The 23,121-nt window shown below is 43.6% G+C and overlaps 1 protein-coding gene across 1 annotated transcript in view; it reads right to left on the bottom strand.

Moving 5' to 3' along the window:
- Positions 1–2,297: 2,297 nt before the first annotated feature.
- Positions 2,298–23,121, bottom strand: part of LOC133130859 (plakophilin-3-like) — a 29,259-nt gene continuing 8,435 nt past the window's right edge. The window contains exons 3-13 of the mRNA XM_061245784.1: positions 20,800–21,551; positions 17,761–17,884; positions 15,288–15,492; positions 12,877–13,051; positions 12,078–12,195; positions 11,705–11,869; positions 11,065–11,247; positions 9,739–9,892; positions 6,922–7,117; positions 5,821–5,908; positions 2,298–4,974 (exon numbers count right to left, since the gene is read on the bottom strand). Of these exons, the coding sequence (XP_061101768.1) occupies positions 4,933–4,974; positions 5,821–5,908; positions 6,922–7,117; positions 9,739–9,892; positions 11,065–11,247; positions 11,705–11,869; positions 12,078–12,195; positions 12,877–13,051; positions 15,288–15,492; positions 17,761–17,884; positions 20,800–21,551 (2,202 nt within the window). The 3' untranslated portion in view covers positions 2,298–4,932. The remainder of the gene's footprint in view (positions 4,975–5,820; positions 5,909–6,921; positions 7,118–9,738; positions 9,893–11,064; positions 11,248–11,704; positions 11,870–12,077; positions 12,196–12,876; positions 13,052–15,287; positions 15,493–17,760; positions 17,885–20,799; positions 21,552–23,121) is intronic.

Below are 23,121 nucleotides of genomic sequence, written 5' to 3'. Positions count from 1 at the left end.
TGCCGCCTCACATCAAGGAGGTCCTGGGTTCGAATCCCTGTCGGCCGGGGCCTCTCTGTGTGGAGTTTGTATGTTCTCCCCGTGTCTGTGTGGGTTTCTTCTGGGTACTCCGGTTTCCTCCCACCGTCCAAATACATGCAGGATAGGCTGATTGGAGAGTCTAAATTGCCCGTAGGTATGAGTGTGTGAGTGAATGGTGTGTGTGCGCCCTGTGATGGACTGGTGACCTGTCCAGGGTGTATTCCTGCCTTTTGCCAAATGTATGGTGGGATAGGCTCCAGCCCCCCTGTGACCCTAACAGGATAAGCGGGTTAAGATAATGGATGGATGGATGGATAAACAATAATAATCTTTCACATTTTGTTATGCATATTTATTTGTAATTGAAACTAGCAATGATGCTTGTGTTTCGGAGTCCAAGGTAGGACTTTTAGGTTTTTCAATGTCTGTATAGCTAGCTATATAGAATGGAACTAATTTCTTCTGCCAGTTTGTACAAGTGCTAGTTGTAACTGTATTTTTTAAAATAACTTTTTCTTTTCTTCTTCTTCTTGACCTCTTTTATCATTTCTTCACTGGCTCACCAGACAAATAAGTCCCGATTATGTCCTCATCACTAGCTCCAGGTAGTTTCCCTTTCTGTGATGAAGGAACATTAGACAGGCAGAAGACACCTCCCCACCCACTTCTCCTCCTTTTGGGAAAATAACCCCCCCAAGTCTGGACCAGCTGTGGGTGCATTCCCACCATGCCGTAGCATTCTCTGAATGTTTCTCCCATGCCACAGCCCTTCTGCTGCACACACTGTAAACACGACATTCATAACAGGGTCAACTGGGTTTTGATGAGAGTGACTCTATGAGTTTGAGTCCAAGGTGAGTTCCTGTTATACTGAAACTCACATCTTACACATTGCTCTTGGAAACCATGTAATACGTTATCTATATTAACATGTATAAAGAAAAGGTTTCATAGCCAATGTCTTTAAGTCAATTCTATTCTCTTTTTACATATGTTTACATATATTTGTACATCACAGATGCTGGTGTCTTGCTCTCCTGAATCTTTTAAACCCAATGCTGTCGAAATGTAGCCACACTCATGTTGTAATTTGACCTGAGGCAGAGCTAAATATATGTGAAGAAATATTACGGTAAATATAAATGCTACTGTATCCACGTTGTTTCCGTCGGGCGCGTGTCTCTGAGTATGAGCCGGTGACGAGAACGCGATCTCCGTGTCGCCCGCCGCGTGACTCACCGCTTCGTGTCAGCCAAGGTACGGCTCCCCGTCAGTCACACTCAATGTACTTATCTCCCAGCATGCTCTAGTCCTGACTCACGGGGCTGTCGCGCATGCCTCCCCTGAGTGTGTGCGCACTGCACGAGGTGTCACATCACAGCCACGCCGCTGTCAGGGCAACAAGCAAACCCGTACGTGTGCAGACAAGCCGTGATTCACCTAGATTTACACTTTGTGTTGCTTTCCTTTTGTTTTGATATGATTTTCTAAAGACTTTTTCATTTGTTAATCATCGGTTTGCACACTTTTGTTTAAAGTTATGTTTCATTTAATTTACAATTGTTGTCTAGTTTTGTCGAGTGCTTGCTTTTGTTAAAATTATTATTTTGAGTTATTGAGTGTGTTTTAAAAAGGAAAAAGAATTTTAAAATGTAAAAGAAATTTAAAAACTGCTGCTCAATGGATGTTTTTTAGTTTTTCACACTATTCTGAGTGAACTATAAATCCCAGGAGATCAGCAGCTACAGAATCAAACCAGCCTGTCCGGCATCAACATGTGGCCACGGTTGAAATTGCTGAGATCACATGAACGTTATCTGAAGCTCCTGACCCATATCTACATGATTGTTTGCATCGCACTGCTGCCACACGATTGGCTGATTAGATAATCGCATGAATATGTAGGTGTACAGTTGTTCCTAATAAAGTGCTAGGTGAGTGTATATTGAATTATCATACAATTTATAAATAAAATCAAGTTAGTTATATTATCAAAAATAGCTATAAATACCCGTTAAAGGAGGGATGTAACGTGAACTGAATTTTTTTTATGTTTTTTTATATGTAAATATTAATAAAATATTTTTCAAGAAAAGTTTTACTGCAATACTTTTTTTAGTGTATACATTTCACATAAATGCAGTGGGGTAAAATAAATAATTTAACTCTAGAATAGACTCTCTTGTGTCTTTCATCAGAACTTACCCAATACATCATACACGTAACGCCAGGGAGATGTCTCTTAGAAGAAGAAAAATGCCACATTCATGCAAATGCACATCTAAAATAATTTGCCATTTATTAGGATAATTACAATTACAAATGACCAGTGAGAGACCATGACACCATAAGGGTTACAGTCGCATTTGTTTGCCTAATGAAACATTCTGAGGAGGCACTATGGAGTTTGAGGTGGCTGGAACAGGGATGTTTTATTGTCCTGTAAGAAAAATATACATAATGCACAATGTCTATTCCCTCTGCCCAGATCCCGACTTTCTGCCTGGAAAACAAACACACGTAAGAACAACAGTGTTGTGAACACTATAAATTCACCACTCCTTAGTCAAACAGCACATTCAACATTCAAGTCAGTATTGTACATATATTATTCTTAATTATAATTAGATTAGTCAGTATATCTTAACATATACACTCAGTGACCACTTTTTTAGGTAGACCTGTACACCAGCTTCTTAATGCAAATATTTAATCGGGCAATCATGCGACAGCACCTAAATGCATACAACCATGCAGACATGGTCAAGAGGTTCAGCTGTTTTTCAGACCAAATGTCAGAATGGGGAAGAAATGTGATCCAAGTGACTTTGACCGTGGAATGAATGTTGGTGCCAGACAGGGTGGTTTGAGTGTCTCAGAAATTGCTGATCTCCTCGGATTTTCACACACAACAGTCAAAGCTGACAGGAAGGTGACAGTAATGCAAATAACCATGCATTACAGCAGTCGTATGCAGAACATGTCAAACCTCTAAGTAGAAAGGCTACAGCAGCAGTAGACCAATAAGTCTAATAAATACCTAATAAAGTGCCCTCTGAGTGTATATTAGAAAATAGTTTTCAATATAAAAAATAAAGCCTCAGTTACATCCAAGTATCAAACGACTGCTTAAAAACAAAATACTTTTCAATTAAAGTATCTACAAAGACATTAACACCCACTATACAAAGAGTACCATGCACAAAATATTGAATTAATTGAAACAGTAAATCAAAATCATATTGAGATAATCTGTGCATACAAATTGAAGCTCATGCAATCAGAAACAGTAAAGATGCTTTGGGTGAGATCCACAGTTCCTGATTGACATCTATTATACTCACGTTCCTTCCAGCTTCATTAAAGAGAAACAAGTCATTTAAAAGACCACTCAAATGACTGAAATTTCACACTAAAGACGTATTTCACTTAAGGCACAGTGTTTTAGCAAAAAAAAAAAAAGAAAAAAAAAAATTCTTATTTGTTAAATCTAATGGAAATTATGAAATAAAAAGAACACAAACGCTGACTCTTCAAGGCTGGTTAAATTGATATTCCACTGTTTTACAGAGCACACATGCATAATGCTTATCCAAAAAAATAAAAATATGTAAAGGGTACATACAATCTCACTCGGTCTCAAACATTCGTTTACAATACAGTTCCCCACTCCTGTGCCCACTTAGCCACACCATTGTGGCATTACATTTGAACACATCTCTTACACATCTCATACACATCTCCTACACATCTCACATAATTACACTCTCCAGTCTTACAAAAATATAGCAATTCAAAAGACACATACTGTATAGTTATCAACAGAGGTGTGTTAACAAAATTCCCTTGACTACTTTGAAATTAGCCTGAATTGTACGTTGAGTATTCGGATGGGATTGTGGAATACTGAGAATTATACTGTTGGTACAAGGCACCGTTACGCAATAAGTCACAATCGCTGAATGTGCATAAAGACTGAGTGTCCATGTGACCTCACAGCAGATCATGAATTCATACGTAATTATGACAAAAGGCTATGGCCAGTGTGCATACTGGTTATGATAGTTTTATTCTGTACCTATCATTCACAGTAATCTAGTCGGTATTCATATATGCGAGAAACAGTCACTGAAAGGCGTCACTGTTCAGTAGCATTAGGTTTAAAAATCCACCACAGCTCACAGCCTTTTGGTTTGTTTGGGCTGAAGTCGTACCCTGCAGAGTTTTGGTAACCCTGCAGAGAGCACTACTCTGTGTGTTTGCTGGTGTATCTGAGCTGTGATTGGCTGAGGTCATGACGGCCTGGCTGCGGCACTGTTCTCAGGGTGCTTTTTTCTTTGTTCTTATTAACGATGGAAAGTATTCTTTCAGATGTTTGAGCGAAATACGTTTGATGAATGAAGTGCCACACCACCCTGGTCCCAAGTGTTTCAGTTCTTTTAACACATTCACTAAGGAAACCCGCTCTGATAACAACGCACCAACAGAACAGAGGTGGCCAGAAGTAATCCGGAAGGACTTCATCCTTGGACAGCTCAGTCAGGCTCACATAATCGGAGACAGTCAGAGCCAAAGCTTTAGGGGGTGCCGTATCAGTGACCTGCGACCACAACTTGCTGTTGGCCCCCCTCGGTAACTGCTTTCATGTTAGAAAGAAAAATAATAGAAATGGGCTTGAATCCATGGGGGAAATGAAAGCACATCCATGTAGTTATCTATAGAGACATTCTCCTTAATTACACTTCCTTTGGTTACATTCAATTGTATGGATGCCATTTTTGAAAACATTTGTGCTTCTGTGTTTAAAAGTGAAGTGTAAGGTTAGTTGTTGTATTGCTGGCAGAATAATGTTTTATTCCACCGATGCCTGCTCGTTTTTAGTAGTGACAGTATAACAATAGCAGTCCTGTTTTAAATGGTCATGTCAGCAAAGTCCTGGCGCGTGTATCCTTTCTGTAAAAACAGGAGAGGGAGAGAAAGACAATGGTCAGGACGCGGATAAACGAGGGACAAAGGTCCAAGAGATCAACAATGAAATGTACTTTTGTCTGGTTTTTCAAAGCACTGGATCACATCGCACAGCAGTCCAAAGGGGATTGGCCTGTGATGCCCACACACCTGCTGAAATCAAACCAGTGCATCTGTTTTTCAGAGCACACTCAACTCTAACCATATGACTGTACCTTTGGCGTAACAGTCAAAGGTACAGTCACACAGACATATTACATGGAACAGACAGGAGAAAAGACGGATTAGGGGCAACTGGCGATAGTTTCGTGGAGAGGACACAGGCGAGAGGGGGGAAGCAGACAGCTGGGCTGTTGAGACTTGTTTGTCGGGATAAACCCGGGACAGTGAGAGAGAGGTGGAGCTGGGGAGGTGTGCCAGGGCACGCCCTGCAATTGAGAGATTTTCAGTGTGCGTGCTATTCTGTGGGGCACGCCCAGCAACAGAGATATTTTCTGTGTGGGTGCTTTTCTGTGGACTTCTGGCGCTAAGCTGCATGAGGGAGAGCCGCTGCCACTATATACGGGTATACCTTCATACTGGACCACTACATATGAGTATACCTTCATAATGGACCACTACATACGGGTATACCTTCATAATGGGCCACTACATATGAGTATACCTTCATAAGGGGCCATTACATACGGGTATACCTTCATAAGGGGCCACTACATATCGGTATACCTTCATAATTGGCCACTACATACGGGTATACCTTCATAATGGGCCTGCTGGCTTGATCCCTTTAAGATCAGAGTTGCATAATCAGCAGCTCCTCTCTGCCCTCACCTGCTTGTAGTCCCTGTACAGCTTCTTGTACTGGAACATGTTGCACAGCACTGTCGACGCCGCTTTGGACGCCTTCAGCTTCCCAGGGCTGAGTGAGGGAAGAGAGAGAAAGAGAGATACTGGGTCAGGAAACCAGCACGCCGACCGGTACCGACAGGACCTCCAGAGACAACCCGTGGTTCATTTTCAAATCGCTGTCCCTGTTTCATCCTAATAAGCAGTCGCTCTTGTAAAACAATGTGTGTTACGGAATCACATGTTCACTCCAAACGTAGGAATATTATAAACTAACACCAATGAACTGCTTTACAAATATAAAAATTACCTAGCACCACTGAAATAGCCATAGCACTATGCGCCCTGCTCCTGCCAGATAGCTGAAGCTAAGGGCATGTGGCCTTGGTACATGGAGACCTCCTGGGAAAACTAAGCATCTGCTGCAAGTGGTGTTGGTGAGCCAATAAGGGGCAATCTTCCCTCTGGTCAAATAAACCCCAATGCCCCAGTGCAGTGATGGGCACACTGCGCTGTAGGAGATGCCTTTCGATGAGACATTAAACCGAGGTCCTGACTCATTGTGTTGATTAAGAGATCCCATGACACTCAAAATGGCTGCCGTGCAACACCCAGGTGGGTGATAGACATTGGCGGAGGTTGAGGAGAGTTTCCCCCTTCTCACTGTGAAGTGCTTTGAGTGTGAGTTAGAAAAGCTATATAAATGCAATTAATTATTATAATTTTTACTACTTTTATTACTTTCTGGAAAATCTTGGAGCAGGCAGAGGTAAAAGAAAGCTCAATTACAATCAACCTGTTATACTTCACACACACCAACGCATATTTCATCTGCACCATTAAAACGGAGGTATCGTCGGCATAAATCGCCCCATCATTTCCAGTGTTACATGCTTTCGTGTGAGTATGAATTCCTCAGAGGTCCATGACTCTTCTCAGAACTGGAGAGGGAAGATTAATTAGTTCAACCGTATCAATGTTTTGCTGAATCAGTTGAGTGCCTGTATGGAAAAAAAGCCCGCTCATTGCCCAAGCCCATACAGATGAGTGCTGACAAGCCCTGCCCCGTCTCTGCGGCCTGCCTACCTGTTGTCATGGGAGCTCTTGATGCTCATCAGCTTTGGCAGTCCATCAAAGTAGGTGACATCTCGGGCGGCAAGCATACTGCCGATGACCAGGTTGTTGAGGGCCCCACAAATGTTGACCACCACATCGCTGGACGGCTCCTTCTGGTGACCGTCGCTCGGCAGCTTGGACACCAGGTTTCCCACCACTTTGGTCGCTGGAGACAGACAGTTATCTTAGATCACAGCGCGCATTCACAGAGAGGTGCCAAAAACACATCATGCTGAAAGGAATAACGAACCATATTTGAAAATATTTTACTCAGATATTTGTATAAAATAAGAAATAAAGTGTATGCAAAATAATCAAAGGCTTGTGCGCCTTTTACAAAATGCATGGTAATTATCATATATTATATAGTTTATTGTACAGTGCCATGAAAAAAGTATTTGCCCCTTCCTGATTTCCTCTATTATTGTATATTTGACACACTGAATGGTTCCAGATCTTTAGATAAAATGTATTATTATTTAACCCCTTAAGTACCACCCCTTTTCTTAAAAATGACATACCCAAAATAAAATGCCTACTATTCTTGAACCCTTTTGACAACAAGCATAATCCTGGTCTCTTCTGAAAGGTAACCCTTTGGGGTCTGAGTCAAATAGTCTAAGTATCACTAAAATAGAAGTTACAGAAGCTGAAACACAGTGAAAAAATGTTCTGTTTTTGACTGGATACAGATTATTGTGGCCTAGAAACACAATGGAGCCATAGCCAAAACACTGGACAACTCCCCTTCAGATTTGAGGACAATATCACCAAAAATGAGCATTCTGCATTGTTTTTTCTAAGCTACGTCTAAGCAGTTTTCCAAAAAGGACATTTGGAGACTCAAAAAGGATACATGGAAGCTGAAATAAAAATACTGTATTTTTCTTACTAAAGTATACAACATTTTTTATTCCAAATATATATCATAATAATATTAATATATGATAAATATATATATATATATATATATATATATATATATATTAATCATATAGTCATTGAGGTTCATTGATTGATGTTTTTGTCAAATACCCAACCCCAATCAACAAGTCAAACACAATTTAACATCCATCCATCCATCCATCCATTATCTGAACCCGCTTATCCTGATCAGGGTCGCAGGGGGGCTGGAGCCTATCCCAGCATACATTGGGCGAAAGGCAGGAATACACCCTGGACAGGTCGCCAGTCCATCGCAGGGCACACGCACCATTCACTCACACACTCATGCCTACGGGCAATTTAGACTCTCCAATCGGCCTAACCTGCATGTCTTTGGACTGTGGGAGGAAACCGGAGTACCCGGAGGAAACCCACGCAGACACAGGGAGAACATGCAAACTCCGCACAGAGAGGCCCCGGCCGACAGGGATTCGAACCCAGGACCTCCTTGCTGTGAGGCGGCAGTGCTACCCACTGCACCATCCGTGCCGCCACAATTTAACATGCCATTTATTATTATTGTCCTCCATTTGGATATAATCTCTCTCACTGTGGTTCGGTAGACTCCCAGAGCCTTAGAAATGGCTTTGTAACCCTTCTCAGACTGATATACACTGGTATACACTCACTGAGAACTTTATTAGGTATTTATTAGACATATTTTTTAGACTTATTAAGTTTTCTGCTGCTGTAGCCTATCCACTTAGATGTTTGACAGAGTTTCTCTTCTGCATACCACTGTTGTAATGCCTTATCTGGGTTACTGTCACCTTCCTGTTAGCTTCGACCAATCTGGCCATTCTCCTCTGACATCCCTCATTAACAACGCATTTCTGCCCACAGAAGTGCTGCTGGATGTTTTTTGTCTTTCGCACCACTCTCTGCCAATTCTAGAGAATGTTGGATGTGAAAAATCCCAGGAGATCAGCAGTTTCTAAGATACTCAATCCACCCTGTCTGGCACCAACATGTCCATGGTCAGAGTCACATTTCTTCCCCATTCTGACAAACATTTGAACCTCTTGACCATGTCCGCATGCTTTTATGCATTTAGTTGTTGCCACAACTGGCTGATTAAATATTCGCATTTGCAGAAGTTGGTGTACAGGTCTGCCTACCAAAGTTGTCACTGAGTGCATTTTCTCTCATCTCTTCTGGAATAACCTTTGACCGTGGCATAGCGTGTTTGCAGAACGTTTGTGGGGAATGACTGAGGTTTAGATTCAACAGGGCTGGCTGCAAACAAGGCTGGCTGTGTTCAGCTAATTATCACTTACATTCGGTTATTGTTGGTTGATTGAGTAACTACGGTGGCAATTATTTTTTGACATGGGTGGCACTGGTGTTTGATAAAAGGTGTTTTGTGTTTTCTCTAATAGTATATTTTGAAAATAAATATGATAAATATACAATAATAGAGGAAATTAGGAAGGGGGCAAATACTGTTTCATGGCACTGTATATTTTATGTCTATGAATAATTAGGATGTAATATTAGACATTTTCAGAAATTAAACACAAATGTAATTTCTTGTAAGGAATACACGAGATCATAGATCGGAAATGTAATTATTTTGCATTATGGTTAATATCACTCAGTGGCCTCAATCACTGATATCAGGCAACTCCATCCAACTGCTTTTAAGCTCCAGGAATGATTCCTGGAGCTTATCAAACAGTGTTTGACAGCAGAATGAGCCCTGCAAACCGTAATGAAAAGCCTCTTCTCCCATTTCAGCAGTGAAACAAGCTGGTAAAGCTCCAGGAATGATGACTCCATCTGACACTGGCTTTGCCTACCTTTGAAATCACAGTATGTATGGGTAGGAGGGCAGGGTCGTACCCATGTCATTCTTGTCTCGGGCGTGGCGGGACAGGTTCCTCAGGAAGCCCGTTAGCGAGCGCAGCTCCAGGTCGCTGTGGGTGCGCAGCAGGTCGATCACCACGGGCACCATGCGCTCCTGCTCCATGGCAACCCGGCTCAGAACCGACGCCCACTTAAAGAGAGAGAGACAGAGAGCCAATCACAAACCTGCCGACTGACCAGAGTCAGAGAGCCCCTGTCAGACAGAATGATCCGGAGTGCTTCATGGCCACCAAATGAGGAAGAGAGGTTCTGCTGATCACAGCACTGCTCTATGTTTAGCACTAACACATACACACACACACATATACGCGCACGCACGCACGCACGCACGCACGCACGCACGCACGCACACACACACACGCACGCACGCACGCACACACACGCACACACACACACACGCACTGTTGAAAGAGTGGCATCAATCTTTACCACTTTTCTGATTGGGGGGGGCTTCCTATGACACACTGTAAAAAAAACTCTACTGTTGTAAAATGTTGCAAAATGTTAGTAGAAATGTCCTGGATTCCACAGTTTTTTCAAAACACGGTCAAAGTCATTTAGACTAATGACAATAACCAATACCTCATTACTTTACAGCCAAGAATATACAGCCCCCCCCCTTTATTGAATGGTTAACCCTCTGTACAAGATGTGCTTATTCAGTGAGGACTGGCTCTTTGTGAACTGTGTGAATACCTTGACGACTCAATGACTCACAGTGCAGTCACTGTGCAGACAACGACCTGAGACACACCCACTGTTGCTCATTGAGAAAGTGGAGGGAGCGGACTCTCACTCACACGTCTGCACGGCAGGCGAGGGACAGAGAGATGTGGGTAGAGCACAGGTCATAGTGACTCAGGAGAGACTGAGAGAGAACTGTCTGATCAGATGTTTACACTTGTGCTCAAATGTTTATCCTGTAGTTGTAAAATATGTAAGGTTTTATTATGTGTGTTTAATAATATATCTGCTGAGTTATTATTAGTGTAGCACTGCTACAGGTTTTCCATTCCATATTATGTCAGCCATTTTGGATATCATTCTCTGCACCACATTTCTAAAACAAAAATAAACTCTGGACTTTATTTGACTAATACACGGCACCAGGGGCCACACAAGCTGCTGGACGAGGTGCCCTATCTGACTGAGTGACTGACAGTGATCACAGACTGAAAGGGATTACCAGACTGAACGCCATGGACAGACTGAAATGGACGGATTAACTGAAAGCCTTGGACAGACTGAAAGCCATGTACAGAGTGAATTATTGACAGGCTGAGGTCAGGCCTGCGGGCCTACCCTCTTCTCCCCGGCGGTGACGTTCTGCAGGGCCCCGGCCGCGGCCTCGCGCGTGGTGGTGTTGATCTCGCACTGCTGCAGCACGCGGTTGTAAAGCCCCACGATCTGGGGGTGCCACAGCCACTCCTGGCCCCGGGGCTGCTTGGCCACCTCGGTGAACGTGGACAGGTCCTGGTTCTGCCGCTGTGGAGGGCACGGGCAGGTCAGTCCCCAGACACACGCCAGGGAGACAGGCACGCTTCTCCATGTCAAACACACCTTTTCACAAGAGTTCTCCTCACTGCCCAGGGGCTTTGATCTTTTTACTTATATGGGTGTAAAGTAACCTTCTTAATTCTGTGTATTGTTTCTTCTGCAAAGACATATGTAGCTTTCCTTAAAGGACAATATATCTGAATACATAGATTCAATATAGCTGAATATATGAACTCAATATAGCTGAATATATAGACTCAATATATCTGAATATATGAACTCAATATATCTGAATATATAAACTCAATATAGCTGAATATATAGACTCAATATATCTTGAATCTATCAACAGTCAGTTCCAAACACGACATGCTTTCATTTTCACATTCGTTACATCTGGTTTATGGCAGGTGTATTTGGAGCTGATGCTCTGACGGACACGTACATTCTTGGCTTTCTTGCTCTTGGGCGTGAAGCAGCCGATGGCTTCGTAATTGCCACTGTCCTGCCCCCTGGTGGGACCCTCCAGTCTCTGCAGGATAGAGGGCGGCATCTCGCCGTACAGCTGGTAGGACAGGTTCCTCAGCACGCACACGGCGTTCTCAACCCCCTACGATAAGCCAAACACATGGAGCAGAAAACTCGGTCAAATCAAGCGAAAGCACAAAGCGGCCATTACGGCTCACCGGACAGCCATTGTGATCCACCGGGAATCAGTCCTTGCGAAATGACCAGATATGAACCCCTGGAGGAATGCAAACAGTGAGGGCAGCTGGTGTTTAAATGATACGATGCGATATGACATCCGTTGGGCTTACCTTGTCCTCCACCTTGCTCTCGGCCAGGGAGTTCTGGATGTAGCCCACCAGGGCATCCACCAGGCCTGTAGTCCCACGCATCTGGTCCCGCGTCTTTTCATTCACGGAGCTCAGGTTCCTGAGGAACGGGACCACAGAGAGTCAGCAGGGCGGATCGCACCCGGGTACAAAGGGGGACGAGGGGAGTCAAACTTGTGATCGGATGAAAGAGGAAGTATACACAGACGACGTTGGCTCAGGTGGTCAGAGCAGTCGTCTGGTAGTCGGGAGGGTTTGCCAGATCGATCCCCTGCCAAGGCTGAGTCAAAGTACCCCTGAGCAAGACACTTAACCCTCAAATGCTCCTGACGAGCTGGTTGGTGCGTTGCATGGCAGCCAATCACTGTTGGTGTGTGAGTGTGTATGAATGAGTGAACAAGAAGCATCAATTGTACAGCACTTTGGATAAAGGCGCTATATAAATGCCAACCATTTACCATTTATACATGATAGGGAAAGAAATCACTCACTAGAACTTGCCTCCCAACTGCTGAAGGCTGAACACCTGATGGCACAATTTCATGAGCATATTCATGAGGGGACATGACATATGGCTGGCAGTGGAAGTTCTGCCCTGGGCACATCTTTTCAGGAAATTCAAACGATATGATTTCAAATGTTGCCTCAACGCATTAAACCCTTCTTACGAACCTTCTTACTGTAAACCGGGAGAGGAAAGCGAAGTCGGTTACACCAGGTGCCTGAGGCTAGAAGAGGAAAGGAATTCATTATCAGACAGGGGAGGAGCGTATGCTGGTACCTGAGGCAGCCCGTGGTGTTGTAGAAAATGTCCGCCTCTGAGGGAGTCTGCTGGATCACATCAGAGCCTCCACTCCCGGACAGCGGGACCAGTATCTTCTCCGTGAGCTGGGGCAGCACCTCCCTCGCCAGCTTCTCCTTCAGGCTGTCTTTCGAGGACAGATTCCACAGGATCCCTGCAGAGAGAGCAGAGGGACGGAAAAGAGGAGGACGGAATACGAAAAAGAGAGACGGCGTCAAAAGGGTTTTGGGGCTTTCTTTGTCTCGATGGGCATTCATCCTTCTATCCGCTTTTAATGAGAAACCAGATACGGACGCCAAAAAAGTAATTTGAAGCAGTCCTCCCTGGTCTCTTAAAGCTGCCAGTGCATGCTCTGATCTGCAGCTTTGATGTGTGTATGCGTCATACACTCACCGGGCACTTTATTAGGAACATTTTTACTTTATTACACCTACGTATTCATGCGATTATCTAATCAGCCAATTGTGTGGTAGCAGCGCAATGCATACAATCATGTAGATACGGGTCAGGAGCTTCAGTTAATGTTCACATCAACCATCACAATGGGGAAAAAATGTGATCTCAGTGACTTTGACTACGGAGTGATCGCTGGTGGCAGACAGGGTGATTTGAGTATCTCAGAAAGTGCTGATTTCCTGGGATTTCCACATGCAAAAAAACTAAATAAATCCAGTGAGCAGCAGTTCTGCAGACAGAAATGCTTGTAAATGAGAGATGTCAGAGGAGAATGGCCAGACTGGTCAAAGCTGACAGGAAGGTGACAGTAACGCAAATAACCACACATTACAACAGTGGTATGCAGAAGAACATCTCCGAACACACAACGCATCATAACTCTAACTGGATAGGCTACAGCAGTAGAAGTCTAAATGGAGTAATGGAGGTTGGCTGTTCAATCACAAATAAACCCCTATAAACAGGGTCGGCCGCAACTCTCTCACAAAGGCCGATGATCAGCATGCAGCGGCAAAATCAACAAGCCCGGGGGCGTCCTGCAAGGCGCCCGCATGGCGGAAGGGCCCGGCCTTCGCTCATCTGGTTTCAGCGGCCGCGCCGTATGACTATGCGTGAGTCACGGAGCAACGCCCCAAAACAGCCCCTGCAACTCTCACTCTCACAGGTAGTGTAGAAACATCACGCTCTGCCGAGCGTGTGTCGTGTGGGAAAGGGTGTTGTAGGGGCTGTTAAAATACACGCAGCCTTGCCTGTCATGGCTTGTTTTCAAGGGAGTTTCTGTAAGGTGACTACAATTTCAGTGTAGGGTCGACACTAAATTGTATTAGTAACAATACTCGGGTCATTTAAAAGTCTGAAAAAATGAAAGTAAACAAGCCCATGGCATAGCGTTTTCCGTTTGACCCCTCCGCGCACTGGGCTATCTCCAGAGCCGTTTCTCAGGGATAAATGGAGCTCTGTCCCAGGCCAGGAATCTCAAGGTCTGTTTACTCTCAGCGGGGTGATAGCAGAGCACGCACACACTGCTGCACAAAGGCTGTGGGCAAAGGGAGCCACTGGAGCTCCCACTGTTAACACCTTACACACCTGCACCATATACAACACCACAGGGTGCCACTCTCACTGTTAACACCTTACACACCTGCACCATAAGTATACTGTACAATACAATATAATACAATTGTATTACTATCATTTTTCCACACATTTACTTCAAATTTATATATTTTTATCTTTGTAACCTAAATATTCACATTGCTTCTCTTTATATTATATGAGAAGTCGTTTGACTAACTTTTAAACTGTATTTTATTACAGTTGCTTAGGCACCTTATTGCTAAACCTCACTGAACGTGGCAGGTATGGAGAGGGCCTACCCAGTAACTCAGTAACATGCTATTTTTGGGGTTTTCCTGTTTTAAGCTTATGATAAACCACATTGTACAGTGAAGCGGACAGAGAATCAACACGTCAATATGCATGTATTGTATGTATGTATGACATCTAACTGAATATTAAGCAAATGACATCACCAAGACCATTCATCTTTCTGACTTACAACTTCTACTATTCTTTTCTTAGGATCCTCTTTTTAAAAATAAGTGTACAATATTTATCAGCTTGCGTTTTCTTCATATACTTTCAGTGGAGAAGGCCATAATGCAATACACTGTCAAGTGCTGCATTGGTGGGTTGAGTTCTAACAACAGCTCACACTGTTTTAATGCAGTTTTTGGATCTATTTAATGTGGAAAATAAAACACTGCACTGGGTCTATGTCAGTGATATTGATACTGATATTGAAACTCTCTAATGAAATGTAATTGCTGTTGTTAAAATGCTACAACGGTGCTGAAACTCTGCTGAGGGGTATTTCTTCCTGACTGGCCCTTCGCACGTGGACTCTGTAACTCTCGCGACGAGTGCATCCTCACCGGTGATGTTCTTGTGCAGCTCGTCGTCCTGCTCCTTGAGCGCAGAGGTGAGCTGGGGAATGCCGCCTGCCTCGATCAGCGCGGCCTTGTTGTCCAGGTTCTCGTAGATGATGTTGCGCATGGCGCCAGTGGCGTAGCGCTGCACCTCCTGGTTCTCGCTGTTGAAGAGCTGCACCAGCATGGGGATCCCCTTCAGGAGCCGCACCTGGGAGCCGGTCAGACATAAGCCAACGTCAGCTTCCATAAGGCAATGTCAGCTTTCATAAACCAATGTCACCTTTTACAAGCCAATGTCACCGTTCATAAGGCAATTTCACCTTTTATAAGCCAATGTCACCTTTCATAAGCCAATGTCACCTTTTACAAGCCATAATAACCAGTGAGCAGCAGTTCTGCAGGCAGAAATTAATGTGTGTGTTAATTAGAGTGTTAATGAGAGAGGTCAGAGGAGAAGGGCCAGACAGTAACGCAATACAACAGTGGTATGCAGAAGAGAATCTCTGAACACAAAATGCATCAAACCTCTAACTGTATAGGCTACAGCAGCAGAAGACTTAATAAGTCCAAAAAATAAGTCTAATAAATAACTAATAAAGTGCTCGAGTGTATAAAGCTTGTTCCACAACAAATCAAGCCGCTATTATTGAAGTATTTTCACCGCAGCTTCTTTGCTTTGAGTTAATACAGATACATTATTCAATACAACACATATGTCTTTTAGTTGAATAGCAGTGTTCCAACTGGTGAGTTATTTATTAGCCTCCTACAGATCAAACAGGCAGGAACATGCAGCACCCGAACCTCACGGCTCTGAACACGCACATTCAAAAACACACACATCCTCCTCAGCAAACACACTTCCATGGTTACGCTGGCATTCGTTTTCTTAGTTTATTTCCGAATGGTCGTTGTTCAACGTGTTAGAAATGTGCCGATATTTTTTTACTGAAGTACTTTTTGTTAAGTATGTGAAGTGCTTTTATAAAAATCACCACTTTTTGCATTCTCTCAATGTTAATCTAACTAGCCCAAGTTTTAATCAGTGAATGAAACATGAGCCGAGTTTCTTGAAGCGATCGAACTGTAATGGAACTTGGCCAAACCATGTGAGTAGCCTGGCCGTGCTACGCCGCAGGACCCAGCTATTTGAGCTGGCAACAGCCGGCACTGCTGCATACTTTATGCACCGCTGTCCGCACATAAGGCAGCTATTTATAGATGATACCTTTTCGGCTCATATCTTTAGAAAAGGTTTATATGAGATCGCTCATAATAGTTGTCCAAAATGTCCATCGAGACACATTTTCGGTTAGAAATACAAAAAAAGTATGATGTCATCGCCCGTGTTTAGGTAGCAGTTGGCCATTCGGAAAACTCAGGTAACAATTAATGACACTTCTTTTCTGTAGCTAAAATTCAATCAAACTGAACACTGCTAACCTTTATTTTACAAACATATATCAAGTTCTCCCTGCCTAACCTCTTAGTTAAGGAAGCTTTGATCCGATATTTAAATGCAAATGTCATATTGAAATGACCATTTTTCATTAGTATCAGAAATTCAGTCTCCAGAAGTTGAGTTACCTTTCCATCAGTGTTTCAGCAACTGCAGAATAGGAAATCTTGTGCTGATGAAGTTTGCTTCATGCAAACTTTAATGTTTCCGATTTGTATTTTTGTTTAAACAGACAGCTTTGATACGAGCAAAAACTGCAACATAAAAAACTCTCTGAACATTGTTGAAAGTATGGAAGTTCTTTAATAGAGGTATTTCATAGAGAATACCATTGGTTTGCTGATTCTCCTGTGTAACCATCTTCCCTCACTGACTGAACTGACAGAATTTTCCTATATTGAAATCAGGCTGACTCCACATTCAAATCCAGACAGGTGCCCCTATATTATAAACTAGCTCTGACCCTGTATGACGGACAAAGACACTACAGTCCCTGGTGATTGCACAGCAACTTGTCATTATGCTCCTGAATAGTGTACCGTCCTTAAACATCAGGAGAGCCAGTCAACAAATCATGTTAATAACCAATAAATCAACTATTGATCTGAACAGAGGTGAAGAGGGGTTTCTCTTGATTAGTAATCAGCAAACAGATGGTATTCTCTCAATGCCTCCATACTTCCTACACTGTTAAGAGTTTTTTTCAATACTAATATTCTTGCACATAGCAAAGCTGTCTGTTTAACCAAGACTATAAACCAGATACATTAACGTTTGCATGAAGCAAACTTTCATCAGCACAGATTTCCTATTCTGCAGTTGCTGAAACACAGAACGGTATTGGCATTGACATGTATTAGAATAATTCATAGGGTTTGTTGAAAGGTAGCATGATAGAACTACATCACTAAAGATAGAAGTACGTTAATCAAATGCTGTGTTTCCTCCAGAGACAAATGTAACATGGATTTAAAATTAGATCTGGTGTTTATGGTAAGGTGAGGAAGGTGTGGTTACCTGATTTTTGGCATCATTGTTATGGTAACACTCGTGCTGGATGTAGGCCGCTCCTTGCACATTCAGGTCCGCTTCCTCTGTGGTCAGGTAGCTGATTGCAGTGGGCATGTCGATGCTGTTGAACCTGCACACAGATGAGGGAGACATGGAGAAGTTCAGCAGGAGGACGCCATCGCCACACTAACACAGCCACTCACATACTATGTTCGACGGCTAGGATTCCATCTTCCGTTTTTGAATTTCAAATAATTTCCTGTATTATTTCAAAAGGTCTGAGCTTATTACGATTGCATGACTTGTGTGACAATTTTTATTTAGCACATTACTTATTTACAATATAATATTTGTGTTACAAGTAAGATATAATGTTGAAACAAAAATGACAAATAAGACATAATGTTTTGGAAAAAGTATACTTTAAAAAAATTATTTGGCTCTGTAGTACACAATATTACATTTGTAATTGAATGATGCAAACATGGATAAAGTGCAGATTCTCAGCTTTTATTAAAGGGTATTTTTATATATTTTGGTTTCACTTTTTATACATATTATAAAAAGGGCACCATTCAAGGCACCGTAATGTTTGGCACAAATGGCTTTACAGGTGTTTCTGATTGGTCATTTGTGGTCAATGGCTACCTTAGTGCCAAACCTTAGGCTTACCGAAATCAACATCATTAAGAAGAACAAGAGCCCTGTTGAGCTTAGTATTCCAAAATGGGCAGGTAGGCCATGGAAGATCTCTACACTTCATGACTGAAGAATTCTCACCATGATGAAGAAAAACAGCTAAACAGATCAGAAACATTCTTCAAGAGGCAGGCGTGGACTTGTCATTGACTGCTGTCCACAGAAACTGCATAAACAGAGCTACAGAGATGCAAGATGCAAGCCACTAGATTAGGCCAGGTAACAGTTTCTTAAGACATGCTTAAAAGAGCATGCAGAGTCCTGGAAAAAATGTCTTGTGGGCAGATTTACTAAAAGGGGGCCAAAGTGTACAGAAGCATCTTATCTGCTCATGTTGAAGCAAATGCCTCCAAAGTCATTGGATGGCACTTCATCCTACAGCAAGACAATGATCTGAAGCTTACTGCTAAAGCAACAAAGGTGCTATACAAAGTAAAAAAACGGGTCGAGTTATTCACCCATTCTAAATCCAATTGAACATATCATGAAGAGAAAACTTTAGGCAACTAGTCTGTGAAACAAGCAGGAGCTGAAGATGGCTGCAGTCCAGGCCTGGCAGAGCATCACCAGAGAACATACTCAGCACCCGGTGATGTTGATGGGCCACATATTTCAAGCAGTCATTGTGTGCTACTGATATGAGACAAAGCAGTAAGCATGACTACTGTACTTTCATTTGCATAACATTGTCCCAAACATTATGGTTCCATGAAATGAGAGTGGGGGAGCTATGTATAAAAAGTGCAGTCATTTATACACGGTGAAACCAAAGAATATAAAAATAAACATGAAGCAAAAGCTAAAAATCTGCATTTTAACCACAAGTGAACTGTAAATCTAAGCCCCCAGAGCCAAATCAAGAACAAAAGATGTCTTTGTCCCAAACGCTATGGTGCCATGACTTTCTTGGGTGTGGCATTCATGTTAATCCTGCACTTGCTCTGCTCACTCTCCACTGCAAACACAACTTTGAGCAACAGAACTTAAATATGTCCAATCAGAATTGCTACAGAACCACATTTGAAATGGTTGGGCTGTGCTTTTTCTGTGTTAAATGTCAGTCTGTTAATTTTATCTGGCACCACACCTAGACCTGTTCTACCACAGAGACCGCCTGAAAATTATTTAGAAGAGTTATTTGGCTCTTGTCCAAAAGGGAAAGATACTGAACAGATTCTTCCACAAAACTTAGTTTAGAAGACATGGAATTATTATATTTAGAAAACATCTTAAACTATTATAAAATATAATCTCCAATACAATTTCCAGCCGTTAAACCCTTCATCCGTTAAACTTAAACAATTTTATGTTGCAATTAATCAAAAATACACATTAAAGTAGGCATTCACATTGTACCATGTGACTGTTTCTACGGGTGAGAAGAAACATAACAGACATACCATCTAGGCATTACCTGTTCACTTCACCAAGCAGTGTGGACATAGTTAACTATTACAGCACTAGTAAAGTAACTTATTTCATGATATGAAATATCACTAAGGGTCTTTTTTTACCAAAACATGCCATATCAATGATTATATCAGTTATAACACTGTATATAAATCACTGCTGCCTGATGCAATATATCAAATTATAATTGAGTGTAACATCTACATAATACATTTTTTTAAAGAATAGCTCTCTAATTTGAAAATCATAAGATTGACATATTCCCTGTAGGTTTTTCTTCAGACACACTGTGAAAGCGCCTGGCAAATACATCTCCACATATTTTAGGGTGATTGATGGGCTGACATGCTTCTGCCATTCCACACATAACATGAGACAGGACAGGAACTCAGAACGCAGGCCTGTGTGTCTGTGGCTCCAGAATGCAGGCCTGTGTGTCTGTAGATCCACAACGCACGCCTGTGTGTCTGTGAATCCACAACGCACGCCTGTGTGTCTGTGAATCCACAACGCACGCCTGTGTGTCTGTGAATCCACAACGCAGGCCTGTGTGTCTGTGAATCCACAACGCACGCCTGTGTGTCTGTGAATCCACAACGCAGGCCTGTGTGTCTGTGGGAGTGGCTGGGGATCTGAGCCAGTGGGAGTGCCCAAGAACCTGCCACTTTCCCTCTCAAACCGCCCAAACTGGGAATCAAACAAAAGCACCTGACACAAGCATGTACACAACCTGCGGCCTGAATAGAGCTTTATAAATACAAGTGCTTATGATTATGATTAGATTACAAAGATTATTATTATTATTATTATTATTAACTACTTCTACTAATAATAAGAGCATGACTGCTACCACTACTACTACTAATAATAATAATGTGTACCCTCCTCGTCCACAGTACTTGTGAAACGTTGTGGCTGTGCCTGCGGTGCGCTCACCCGCTGAGGTTGCCCATGCTGCCCATCATCTGGCTGTCCACCACGTCCTCTCCCCGGCCCACGCTGCGCATGCTCTTGATGGACATGGCGCGGTGTATGGCGGGCCCCTGCTGCATGAAGCCCTGGGACCCGCCGCCCATCACCATCATGGAGCCCCCGCCGTAGCTGCTCCCGCCGCTGGAGAACTGCTGCTGCAGCGTGCCCGTGCCCGACACCGAGCCCATGCTCAGGCGGTTGCGGTTGGCGATGCGGTTGATGGTGCGGTGCGCCGGGCCCTTGAAGGACTGGTAGTGCTGGACCGTCTCCATCTCCGGGGCGCCCCCGCCGCCCCCGCGCGCCAGGGTCCCGCTGAGAGAGCGGCGCATGGAGCCGAACCCGGACGCGGGACTGGACACGGACCCCTGCCGCACCTGCGCGTACCCGTTGCTCAGGCCGTAGGAGGCCTGGCGCTGGTAGGTGGCGTCGCGGTCGGACAGCAGGCTGCCCTCGCTGCCCTCCTGCCCCGGCCCCATCCAGCCAGGGATGTGCATGGGGTGCTGGTTGTGCAGCCGCAGGGAGCGCACGGACAGCGTCTCGGGCTCCTGCCGGCTCATGGTGCGAGTCATCACCTGCTTGTAGCTGTGCTGGCCGCCGCCCACGCGCATGTCGTCGTGGTGATAGGCCCCGCCCCCCATGCTCATCTTCAGACGGGGGCCCATCTCCATGGCCGACCGCGAGGAGAAGCCCGCCGAGTTCTGGGACATCCGCGGGACCTGGAGAGACGAGGACACGAAGGGTCAACCGGCGCACTGAAACACTCAACACCAGCGTCAACCGCCGCACTGAAACACTCAACACCAGCGTCAACCACCACACTGAAACACTCAACACCAGCGTCAACCACCGCGCTGAAACACTCAACACCAGCGTCAAAGAACGCGCTGAAACACTCAACACCAGCGTCAAAGAACGCGCTGAAACACTCAACACCAGCGTCAAAGAACGCGCTGAAACACTCAACACCAGCGCCAAAGACCGCGCTGAAACACTCAACACCAGCATCAAAGACCGCACTCAAACACTCAGCGCTGGCTCCATCGTTTAAAGTCTCTTTCCCCAACAGACAAGAGACAATGGGACCGCTTATTTGGCAATAACAGATAGCTAGACCTCAGGGGTAGACGCATACTGCATTTGTTAACCTCTCTGCTCGGGCAGTTCATTCGCTGGTGTTGTTCCTGCAAGACGAGTTGACAGAGGCCATCAACAAAGCATTGGCTTCAGCTCCTAACAATGGCCCATTGAGTTGCCTCATGAACACAGTGAATGTGTGGATGAAGTGTACACTAGCTTACTGTGCTCGTGATAACTGTGTCAGCTGCCCCATAAACACAGTGAATATGTCAATGAAGTGTACACTAGCTTACTGTGCTCGTGATAACTGTGTCAGCTGCCCCATAAACACAGTGAATGTGTTGATGAAGTGTATATTACCTTACTGTGCTCGTGATAACTGTCAGCTGTCCCATAAACACAGTGAATGTGTTGATGAAGTGAACACTAGCTTACTGTGCTCGTGATAACTGTGTCAGCTGTCCCATAAACACAGTGAATGTGTTGATGAAGTGTACATTACCTTACTGTGCTCTGGAAAAGACTGTTTGCCCAATGACCTAATTGTAATGATAAAACTCTCCAGAGTGCCAGCTCCCTCAGAGACATCTTGTGCCCCACCTTTTAACACCTTCCCAAGAATCTTTGGTTCAAGTGTGATTAATCATGTGCAACTATTAATAATTCAATATGTTTTCAGAAAAGCTCAAAACGTAATTGGAAATGAAGTCAGTGCAAAGTATAGTGCTGTTATTTCCCTTCTGATTCTTTTTTTGTTGAATTATCTGATGTTGTCCTCACTATCTGACCCAGCCCAATAAAGGCTTCTCACAGGAGAAATCTTCGGTTCGACGCACAGACATGGAAGGCCCGTGCGAAATACCACACAGCTGCATAGCAGCAGCTATACAGGTCCTAACATACAGAACTGTGCCAACTGCCCTTGGTATTGCGCATTTTCCTATAATGTGTTGAAATTCTACAGACATACATTGTATGCATGACTATATGCATAACATGGATCAATAGAAAAATTATTACCTACTGCAAAAACTACGGTACTGTACATCTATATAATTAGAAAGCAGTGTACATAGACTGTGCAAATAGGTTTTGTTCAATACTAAAAACAAGTAAAATAGTTGATCCAGTTAACCCAGGAAGAGTTAACCTAGTTAACTTCTGAATACACTGACAGAGAAATAAGAAGTGCAGCAGAAAAAAAGACAA

Source organism: Conger conger, chromosome 6, assembly GCF_963514075.1.
Source record: "Conger conger chromosome 6, fConCon1.1, whole genome shotgun sequence".
NCBI lineage: Eukaryota > Metazoa > Chordata > Actinopteri > Anguilliformes > Congridae > Conger > Conger conger.
This window is presented reverse-complemented; position numbering and strand designations above follow the sequence as displayed.